This window comes from Motacilla alba, chromosome 3, assembly GCF_015832195.1.
Source record: "Motacilla alba alba isolate MOTALB_02 chromosome 3, Motacilla_alba_V1.0_pri, whole genome shotgun sequence".
Taxonomy (NCBI): domain Eukaryota; kingdom Metazoa; phylum Chordata; class Aves; order Passeriformes; family Motacillidae; genus Motacilla; species Motacilla alba.
This window is the reverse complement of record NC_052018.1, coordinates 58,244,260-58,256,276: the sequence shown is the minus strand read 5'-3', so window position 1 is coordinate 58,256,276 and position 12,017 is coordinate 58,244,260. Positions and strand designations below refer to the sequence as shown.

At 36.3% G+C, this 12,017-nt stretch overlaps 1 protein-coding gene across 1 annotated transcript in view; it reads right to left on the bottom strand.

The window, feature by feature from the left end:
• The window catches only part of ESR1 (estrogen receptor 1), a 106,174-nt gene that overhangs the window by 63,437 nt on the left and 30,720 nt on the right, over window positions 1-12,017 (bottom strand). The window contains 1 exon segment of the mRNA XM_038131347.1: window positions 8,342-8,532. Within this exon segment, the coding sequence (XP_037987275.1) occupies window positions 8,342-8,532 (191 nt within the window).

The window sequence follows — 12,017 nt, the reverse complement described above, 5'->3', positions numbered from 1 at the left end:
ATGAATGAGAAAGGAGGAGAGGTTAAAATTTGTATACTCCATGTTACGTCCTTCAGCCGTGTCATGGAGCTCACAGGCTGGGTTTGCCTTCTAGTGGAATCTTCTTGCCTCCACTTAGGTATAACTGTAACTGCTCACATGAGCAGGTAATTCCAGCCAAATGACTGATACTGAGCTCTTCTTAAACCTTTCCATACAGTAACAGGAAAAATGAAGAAGGAAGGAGAATGGGCACTGCATGAGAGTACCAAGCCTGCTGCCATCTCACCAGTATAATAATGCATGAACTTATATTCTGAAAAAGAGTGATATATATTTTAAAAGCCACTATTTAACTTTATAAATCTATAAATATAAAATTATATTTTCTACTCAAGCAAATAATTTTGAAGTTTTTATTATTTGCCTTATCTTAAAATTTAATTTGGTGTTTCATCTACTATTTCAGGATTGTGATACCATGTGCACAGTTTACTTTTACCCTGATCCAATTTTTCTAATTTTAGACAAGGTAACAAAACAGAAAGGATATTTTTTTCCTCATGACAAATAAAAATAGACAAAAATACTGATTCAATCTTGCAAAATCTGGCAAGGAGTATGACATCAAGTTTCTGTTTCCCTAGCTGATAAATCACAATTGTTTTAAGTCTTTGGCACATGATTAAAACAACATCTGTGTTAAAGGGAAAAACTCCCACAAATGTATTACTCACAACCATCTCAATATGATCTCTCCAGAGACAAAAAAGCATTTTCAGAGAGAGTTATAGGCATGTCATGGCCATCTTATTCCCATAGACTTTGAATGAAACTCTTGTATTTTTAGCTTCCCATTTTATTTGAGCCAGAATGGGAAGGGGTAGAATTCTACTAAAGAAAACTCCCACAACTATTATAAAGAGCCTAAGAAGCTAAAAATATTTCAAATTACTCTCGTGCACTCAAAATACTATCAAATTTTATTGAAAAAAACTGTCTCTATTTTTATTCCTGGTATAACATCAGGTTTGGATCTTCAGTACCTGAATGGTTCCTGCTATCATACATTTTTCAAGGATCTGTGTGGCAGTTTTTGAACTGAGTTTTCTGCACTGAAGTCTGTAAAACTAAAACCTCAGTACAGGCAACAGCTGGCTTGCTAAATTATCATACTAATCTTTGACACCAGTATTTTGACAAAAAAAAAAAAAAAAAAAGATTTTTCTGCCTGTGTACCACTTTGTCCTGCAAAGCACAACCTAGTTATATACTTCTTAAATTAACTTACATGTATCTGTGATCCTTGGTTTGCTCCCTCATACCCAAACATCGTCCATGCTCTACAGTATGAAGTCATCCATTTTATAATCAGAAGGGTCAACCAAGGTATCTTAGTCTCTTGTCCTGCATATCTCTAGCCACATTTTAGAGTGGGAATAGCTGTGTTATCTGTCACACTCTCTAAAATTAAGTGGAACAGTTTAGCACTTTCCTGCAAGACAAAATTTGCATGTTCTCTTGTAGTTTCTAAATGTAAAGTGCTTTTGTTTCTCATGTGAATATTTTGAATTGCTGAAAGGCTCAGTCTTGAACTAGAAGTAATGTGAGTTTTCAGATAAAATATTCACTAAACACTTGTAATAATGTTTATTAAACATGTAATGGTGTTAAATTTTTTGTTGCTGTTGCTTGATACTGCACAACAGTCATATTCCAGAGGAAGGAAAACAGCATTAAAGGTGATAATAGAGGGTACATTAAGAATAGCTTCTAAAAGCCAGAAATTCTGTCTAGGAAGCGGGAAGAGCTCTGGATTTGGCAGAGGAAAAACAAATGACCATTTATAAAATCAGATAAGAGTCAGTTCTCTGGCAATGTGTGTTGCCCAACTTCACAAATGTTTTCAATATTGCCTACATTAACACATCATGTGTCAGCTAGGATATATAGTTCAGATGATTTCAGAAAATCAGTCTCAGAGAAGGACTGTCAGAGTTCACTGTTACAATGGAAGCTGATACAGAATAAGGCTCCATAGTGTCTGTCCAGATCCAGTTATATGTATTCCTCACAAATGGGTAGTGATCTGGAGTATTTCTTTTATTAATTGTTATTCATTTTTAGATGACATTTATATGCGTTAGAAGAACAGAGGAAACGCCAGACTACTCTGCTAGCCAGACTGAAATAAATGGCAGGAGAGTACAGAATAAGAATTCCAAATTACCTGGGCAAACTGGAGATAGCACATGCGAAAACAACAGCACAAAAGCACAAAGTACAAAGGACCAGTAGAAATCTCTGCATTAAAATAGGAGTAAGCATATGCACAAAACAATGAAGAAAATAAATGGTTTCTTCTGCAGAAAAATATGCCTGAGTTTATTCTGCATCACACATTGATTGTAAGTGAAGAGTATCGTGTTTTTGTAAATAAGGCAAACATTACAGTGTGATGGATATAGACAAATACCATGTGATGGATGGGTTTGTAAGATAATAATATTGCTCTGTTCAGTACTTGTGAAAACCCATATTGAAGGAAATCATGCTTCAAGAAAAAAAGAAAACAGTAGAAAGTGGAGAACCTCCATAGCAGAACAACTAGAAGATTAGAAGTCAAGAAAACAAGATCTATGAGAAAATGTTGAATAAACCTTGTTTCCTCACGTTGGGTAAAACAGAATAATTTTTTTTTTCAAGTGTGATAGCAAACTTCCATGATTTAAAGGTTGTTGCAGAAAGAAAGAGAACACTTTTTTTTTTTTTTTTTTTGGTGGCATGATTCTCAGGAAAATAAGTGATGACCTTAACCTTCAGGCAGGAAGATTCAAATTTCCCATTAGCCTTCAAAGATAAGGAGAATAAGACATTGGATCAAGCTAGAGGTTTTAAGAAGCAGATCAAGACACATATATAAGGAATTGGTAGAAGCTGATCCTATCACAGGACAGAAAGATGAACTAGAGCTCAGGGTCCACTGCAGCTCTATGATTTGCTTAGGCCTTGAAAAATAAGGAAGTATCCTGGATGCAAACATCTTAAGCTACTATCACATCCATGCTGAACGCAACACTTAAAATTTGCTAGAAAAGTACCACATTCAGAATTGTCTCACTAGAAAAAAAGAGGTACTGACTCTTGCCTTTCACTAGCACTCAAATTTCTGAAACGAGATCACCATAAATTGTATAGCTGAAATTAAAAATGCATGTTAGAGAATGCAATCAGAGCCAAAAAAATTGAATCAGAGCATGTGTTTACCTCAAGGAACACTGAAGAAAAACTACTAAATGCACAAAAATAAATCAAAATAAGTTTCAGACTAACCTGGCTGACCACCAGCAGTTAGAGCAGTCTCAATGACAGCTAAACCCAGATAGACTTTCCAAATCCATCTTTTCCAGCCCTCAAACTTCTAACAGCCATCTCCAACTGCAACCATGTGTTTTCCACCCTGAGGCCAGATGCCCATCTACACCTCCCTGTTGATTGACTGTGATTAACTCCACTAATCTCACTGAGGTTCCTGTTCTGTAGTTTGGCTGACAGCTCATAGTACCAGTGTACAAGAAGTCTTATTAGGGAGTTTCTGCCTTCTTGGCTTCAGGATCTGAGCTGTTATAAAACAGATTACAAAAATACCATCAAAACAGAAGACAAGAATGGAAAATTAAAGGGAATATCTCAGAAACATCCCAAATTGACACTATTGCAATTGCTTCACTTCACCATTACCTAAACACTCACTTTCTAGCATGTTTTACCAGTAAAATTCTCTCAAACATGAAAATATGTATACATTACCACCCCTCTCAACATTACATACTTTCAACAAAGTACAGGTCTATCACTGTCAAATAAAAACAATTGATAACACTCAAAGTCTACTGCCAAATCTCTCCTACTTGATAGTCAGAAAGTATAACTGCTAATTAAAATCCAGGTTCAAGGCAAGCAAGCAAAATACTTCACAGCTTCAAGAATTCCTGAGCTTTAGAGACCATTATATCTCTGATCAGGACATTAAAGGCAGGCCTCTGGAATTCCTCAGTGATTCATCCATTCTCAGAAGCCAACCTGTTCTGGAAATGCCTCCCATCATGGAGTAATTTTTAACTGACTATACGTGAAATATCCCAGATGTGAACAAAAGCTGTGAAAAAAGAAGAAGATGCACCTGAAAAACATAAGAAAGGCGCATGAAGGGGAAATAGAACTGGCAGTTTCTAAAATGCTTGAGCAATTCTGGGATCAAGATACCCTCTAATGTAAGGATTTACTCCTGATTTGTTCTGAATCCCTTGTGCTCCCTCTGGGGGATTGCAGACACCCATATGTAGGCATTTGCTGGATGCTTGTCAGAGGTGGTATGAGTAATTCCTTCCTGTCTCATAGGGCTTGGTGGCCATCCAAAAAACAAGGGAATTAGAAGGGGGAAAGAATGTGTGAGTCACAAGGGGATTTTTAATTTGTAAATGGCATTTGTAAGGCTCATGTTGAAATACATCACCCAATTCTGACATCCAGATTTTAGAGAGGCTGTTATGGGTGTGGGGGGATGAGTAAAGGTGCAAATATAATGGAATCAGAAGATAGAAAGATATACAACAGGAGAAATATTTTTAGTTCACTGAAATATTTAGTTCACTTAAGATATCAAGGTGATTTGATGACTTGATGACCTAATTTTCAAGAACTTTCCACATGACAAAGACAGTAGTAGTTACTAAGACTGGTTCATGAAAGTGATGTAAAAGCCAAAGAAAGACACATAACTTCGAGTAATACACATTAATTTGGTAAATTTTTTAGCATATGGGAGGACAAACCATTAGAATAAATCACCATTATGGCTCAAGAAAATGCTTGAGCCCATGGGCATCTTGAGTCTGGGCATCTTCTAAAATATTTACCTCCATCAAGTTACTAGGCTTTGGAGATGGATAGCATATAAAGTTCATTTTGAGAGAAAAGAGTTATTTATCTAAAGGCCCTTCTTGGTCCTAAAATTCATAAATATTTTAGGAGAGAAGTACAGTGTGCTGTGGTGTGGCTCTTTGTTATGCTTCTGAAATCAAGTCCCTCAACCAAATACAATTCTGAAGGCTACATATGCAGGGGGAAGAGTAAAGCACTCTTCTATCACCAAGCCACGTGGTATCCTTGGTGTCCTGTGACTTTTCTTTCCCATGAAAGCTTGTACATTAATAACACTCTGCACTGAGGTTTCTCGAAACAAGGTCCCAAATCACTTTTGGGACATAAACTAACAAAATAGACTGACATAGGCAGTTTCAGGGCACAGTTCAGGTTTTCAGCAAACCATCTGTTTAAACAAAACTGAAAACTTGCACATATTGAGACAATTTCTAATTCAGGTTACCTCTTAAGCTTTAACTACTTGACAACAAAGAAAAACACCTTGGATTTAAAACTCACAAAATACTAACAGGAACATTCCAGATCCCCTGGATAAAAGTGAACATTGTCACCTCAGGTAAGTTACAATGCAGATGTGAGTTTTCATAAAATTTCAGTATATACTTACACAGCTAAATATAGATACCTCAGATATCACTGAGAATAACAGAGGTAATTCATTACCACATACAGCTTTTTCGTGTCCGTCCTTACTTTTCCTGTGGTTCTATTAAGAACAGTATAGAATGTTTGTACACAGTCTACCAGGAACATCAAGGTTCATTACAGCAATTCTCCTATGAAATTTCTGATGAGAAGTACAGAAATTATTATCTCTGCATCTATATATTTATTGAGAAATACAGGTTAGCAAAGAACAAAGTAGCATAGTTATCTTTGCTGAAACAACAAAAAACTTTGCTTAAAGCATTTTGGTTATTTTTGTTCGCACAAAAAAGTTTTGTGAACTTCAACAGTGTTTGATCATATGAGTCACAGGAATTTTTTCCATTTATTTTAGGAATGCAGAGCATATATACAGTGCAGTATATATAATAAATCAAAAATATATACAATAATATTTAGTCCACGTTTTCCTCTATAAATATACTTGCACGTAAGTAGCATTCCTTCCTAGCTATCTGATCACAGTATATTTAAAATTATTATCATCTGCAAGGTAAATGCATGTTTTTGCATCTATTCTCAATCTAAAAATTACTTTGATTTTCATAAATTGCACACATGTTCAATGAGAACATGTAACTGCAGAAATAGAGATCTCTTCCAAATCCAGTAGAAAGTTCAAAAATTACCTTAGTTCATCAAGACTGGGTAGTTATGACTTTAAAAGTTCCAAAGACTTTTCTTACCCTCTGTGATCAAATGATCACAATTCTCTCATAAGTACTCATATTCTTGAATTATTTTCTTAATACTTGTGGATGTCATTTTTTTACCCTAACTTAATCACAGAAGAGGTGGATCAACTGGAGAAAGTACAGAGGAGCTTAACAAATGGGATCAGAAGTCTAGAAAGTATGTTCTACTGAAAGAAATTGGTTTGTTTAGTCTAAAAAAGAGAGGACTGTGAAAAGATATGATAACAGCCTTCAACTGTGTAAAAGGTTGTTGTAATAAGCGTTCTTCGTGCCCACAGGAGATAGGGCAAGAAGCAAGGAGCTTAAATTAGAGCAAACATGACTTATAGATCATGAAAGACACTTAATGGGATGCTGGAAACTTAAGTTTCAAGATTTAAAAGCTTATCTACCTAAAAATTACATTCAATATATATATGTAGCAAGAAGCAAATTTACTAACTAGTCTTTAGTGTAGCACAAATAGAAAACAGATCCAGTGTGGTGGACCACAACATTTGTCCATGTGGAGACCAGGGCAAAACCACCAAGTGCCAACAGCAGAAGCTCAATGAAATGGATTAATTTCTTCTACCACAATGGCCAAACGCTGAAGATCTTTGCTGCACAATTACTTGATAACTCTTATTTTTGCTTAAGGCTATTTCAATTTCCACTTTGTTGGGATTTAGTTCAGTTCAAGCACAAGCACATAATTTCAAAAGTCTAAGAATAATTCTGACTTTGTCAGAGGAACTGAAAAGGAAAAATAACAAATGCACAATAAGGGAGCTGTTCTCCTGACATCACAAGTTAAAGTAAATTACTCTCATATGAAGAAAAAAAAGCATTTCACCCTTTTTCCCTTCAGTGTTGCTTATTATTGACCTCTGGCTCTAACTACTCGTTCTTTTAAAAATCATTTCAGTGTGTCTGGGCAAATAGAAATATGAGTAACTATTAACTAATCATTGTCATTCAAATAATTCCATCAATGTCTACTCCTCCATCATTCTTTGACTTTTTTCCTTCAAGGGGGGGAAGATTCTGAGCTGAATGTTGGAAGTCCTATTTAACTCACTTCAGTGCTAGTCATGCAACAAAACAGGCAATAATCACACCTTGTGATATGATGTCAAACTTTTCCACACTATGTTTACTTCAGTAAACCAGGCAGCACAAATTTTTGTGCCTATGTATCGCCTGGAGATTTAAAAAGCTATAGAAGCCTAAATAAAGCACAGCACTTTAACAGTTTTCTGTTTAAAAGGAAGAAATCTATTTTATTTTCTAAATCTTAGATATCGAACAGTACCTGTATTTTCTGTGGAATTATAATTACTTCTTACTCATTTTAAGAGATGTTGAACAAAGCAAAAAAAAAAAAAAAAAGCATCCATTCCACAAAGTGACAGGCATTTAAGGAAAGAATTATCTCTGTCACAGTAATTAACAGTGTTTTTGTTAGATGCCCTTTACTCCACTAGCCTTTTTAACCACAACAAGACTGTGAACAAAACCATTTTGTGTACAGTTCAAAGCCCTGCTTTGTTGACAGACACAAGTAATATTTAATCAAGGAAACATTCCTTTTCAATACTGGCTCTATGAAGACATCTAGCATCTTTAGGAATTGGGATTTGAACTGAACCATCTGGCTAATGGAGCACTAAATTAAGATTAATAAATCAATCAGCAGGAATTAATCATCTGACACCAAATTCTCAAAAATGCCTTGGATAAGAGGAGAGATATGCATAGCCTGAAAGAGTGATCATCTTGGTCCAATATGTATTTTTAAATTAAGTTTCTCACTACCACCATGTTCAGATATACCTAAAGCAAGGATGATATAGAAAAGCTTTGCTTTTCCTTATTAATGTTGTACTAAGTAACAATATATTTTATACCTGCTAAAAGCATTCACCAAGTTCAGAGCTAAAACTATGTGGGAGAGCATAATTGCTAATGAAAACCCAATAAATGTCATTGTCCAGACTCAGGCTGGAATCTCAAGTACCTTCAGTTTCCTTAAGAGTAAAGAGTAAAGGTGACTCACTTGAACAGTTTATTACCTTGAATACTCCTTTTGAAGAAGGCTTTGCAGCCCTCGCAAGACCAGACCCCGTAGTGGTACCCTGAGGCGTAGTCGTTGCAGACGGCGCAGTACCGGGTCTCCTTGGTGGACTCCATGGCCAGGCTCCCCTTCTCGGTGGTGCTGGACATCCTCTCCCGGATGCTGTGGCGCCTGTTATCCGAGCTCGGCCTGTCGGTAGCAGAAAAAAACAAAAAAGAAAGAAAAAACAAGCATAGTTCTTTCAGGGAGATCAAGCTTCATCCTCTGCTTCAGGTTGTAAAAAAGAAGCCTTGCTTTCTTGAAAACAACTGATTAAAAAAATTTTTTTTAAAATTTCTACTGCCCTCTCTACTAGTTAGAAAGTTGCAGAATTAGTAAGGTACAGTGCAATTTCCTATAAATCCACCTGAAGTTATTGGGCATTTTACCTTGAAAAATATATTTTAAAAAATGATAAATTAACCAAATAGTTGGTAAATTAACCACATTTTCAGCACCACAAAGAAATACCAAAAAAACAGCACTATTTTGTGTACCTGATCCCGTCCAAAGGTTTCAGCAGAACTGTAATATCGCAGTTAGGTTGAGAATCTGAGTCAAAAATCACTTATGATTGCACCTGAATTAGTTTAATTATTAACTTAAATTATTATATTATATAAACCTAAATTATTAACCAAGCTGTTTTCAAGTGTTATTGTCAAATTAGAGATGCAAGCTTTCCTTAACTTGTCAAGATCTAATACTTCATTAAAAAGTGCCTTTTCTCATTACAATACCACTTTCAAAAAAATTAAGACGCCGTTATAACACGACAAAAAAGGGTGTATTATAAATGGTTGCCGAAGAACTTTTGTTCCAGTGACACAGACGTTACCAGACATGTACCAGACATGCACATGACCAGCATGTGCAGGATGCTGTGCAGGTGAAAACCAAACAGAGCTATCTGCGAATGGCAATGAATGCACATCCACTGAACCTGGTAAGAGGTTATTATGGGTAGCTGCTGCGGGTGTGGTGCACAAAGCTGAGAGGATGTGAAATTGCCAAGGGAGCCCCCAGTGAACTCTGGGACTGCCCCTGGAAGGCAAACGGTTCTTTGCAAAACATGCTTTCCAGTAAGAGTCTGCACTAAAAATTGTCCAGGAGACAAATACCATTGGGTGTGACAGCACCAGACAAGCTAAAGCATGAAGAATCCTACTGTTCATAGTAATTCTCCACTTACATGCATGCTTTAATTGCTGGTCAGTAAATAGGTGGCTTTTATCTCCCCAGTCTCAACATTTTCTCAAATAAACATATCCTGCTTTTGAGCCTAGGAGACTCTTTCAGATTTCTTCCTACATATCTAATTTGCCTTATTCCCTTCTTGAGAGCAGCAAAACTTGCTATGCTTTGATGAACCGAGACATCTGGCACCAACCACACCTTCCTGCTCCAAACCTGTACTCCCCAGCAGCTTTCTGATTTCTTTTGGTATGCTGTAATATCTCATCCAGCCTAAGTTCCCTGACATCTCATGCTGCAGTACCTCTCAACTGCTTTCTACCAGCCAAAGGCACCTGGACACTCTCACATGTGCTTTCAGCCATCCCCTCAAGACTTTATATATATAATTTCTGTCCCCAAATATGATATTAATTCAAAGTTTTTCAATGAAAATATACCAGTTATTAGAGGAACATGAGGCTTTACGAAGTTAGCAGAAACTGCTACTGGCATTATTCAGGAAAACTGCATTTTTTAAACTCAATGTTCTTTGCCAAGACTTATACATCAGCTAATTTTGAACATTTACTTAAATAACCTTTCCCTTTTGCTTGGAACTTGTTCAGAAGTGAAGAATTGTAAAGGGTGAAGGGCTGACATGACACATCTCTGTGTCATGTTTTTAGTGAGACAGGAAAATTGGAGAATGTCACAATTGACAACATGATTCTATGAAATTAGGCTGGTGGAAAAGTCCTTGAATATTTTGGATTTTAAAATGTAAAAATTAAAAATTTCAAATGTACCAAAATTAATACAGTATCATTAATCAATCATTATGGATACAACACATACATTGTACATATAACTACCTTTTCCCTTTTCCAGCCCAACAAACCTAGCAAATACTTTTTATTCTTCTCAAGGTCCTGAACCTTCCTTTGAATTTGCTTTATCCCAGTGCCTCACTTAATTGACTTCCTTTTTTTCTCTACTAAGTACTGATCAAAGCTGTTGTTTCTTATCTTCTCCACCCCATTCTCATCTGTCTCCAGCTTTATCACCTCTGTCAGTATAAGTTTAAATAAACCGTGTTGTGGTTTCTTTAAAATACATCCTTTTAGGTGCACATAACCGCAAGAATGTTTCAAGTATTTGAAGTAATCCAGCAAGCAATCTAACACTGTCAATATAATTTTAACAGCCATAGATTAATCCATTAGGTACACATGATGACTTGATAGATATTCATCATTTTTGACCATTTTTTTTAAAACTGATACAAATATGCATGTTATAGGAGATAAGGTTCCCAGAATTATTTTCATATCAATAAGAAGTAGAAAAAAATCAAAACTTTGCGCTTTAAAAAACAGTACGAGAAAAAAAATTGAAGTTTCAATACAATTACATATTTTTGCAAGTGTGTAGCAGTCTTCCAATATTACATGCTTGCTAAAGCAATCCTAGTTTCCCAGTTGGATACAAAAGAAAATCCTTTCCTAGGTAAAACCAAAATGAAGAAATACCAAAAAGCATCAGTCATCACTGATCTATCAGTCCAGATAAATTAAATTTTCATCTCTGGTATCCATCCTTTTTCAGATCAAGCCTGGGTTCACAAACACATTTTTATTGAAGTTATACTTAAGAAAGATTAAAAATTACTCAAAAAATACCTCAAACAGACAAACAAACGAAAAAGCTTTTTCTAATGTAGAAGGAACGAGAAAAATTCATAAAATATGTGCACTCCAAAGAAAATAAGGTACATGAAAACACTGAGAAGAAAGATGCAGTAAAGGCAGATATCTTTCCATGCTTGTGTGGACTCTGTCCCACAGGTCCTGTCCATCCTCAGTCACACAAGACCCCTGTTCCACAGGGAGGCTGCAGGCAGAAGCAGTGAGAGAGCTGGCACCCTGCTTGTTCCCAGGGATCACAGGGAAGCAGTGCTGCTGCTCACGCCTGCCTGCAATGCCCACGTGTGTCAAACCTGACTTGGGCCTCCATCGCCTCCCTGCACACAAACTTGCAACACGGAGAGAGCACTATGAATCTGTTAACACTGGCTTCACAAACCAAAAGGAATCTAAAGATGACCTTGCTGCTTCCTGCCCTCAGAATCAGTTCCATTCCAGTGGCATTTGGCATTTGCATTTTGCAAACTGGCTCTGCAGGGTCACCACATTCAGGTTTTGGTGAACCACAGTGGGAAGCATACTAAAATACCCCTAGCCCCATATTCCCCAAAAATAACATTCTTTCCATTTATATATAGTAGAAATAAAAGCTGGTAATAAACTAAGTCAAGCAATTATTAGAGGAGGTGAGGAGAAGAACTTTTTGTGAAAAGAGGATCCCAATAATAGAGATTGCTAAACCAAAATAGCTTATCAGATTTCATCCAGAAACCATCTCCTAGTTAGTGTACATCACAGACCACTGATGCTGTGTCC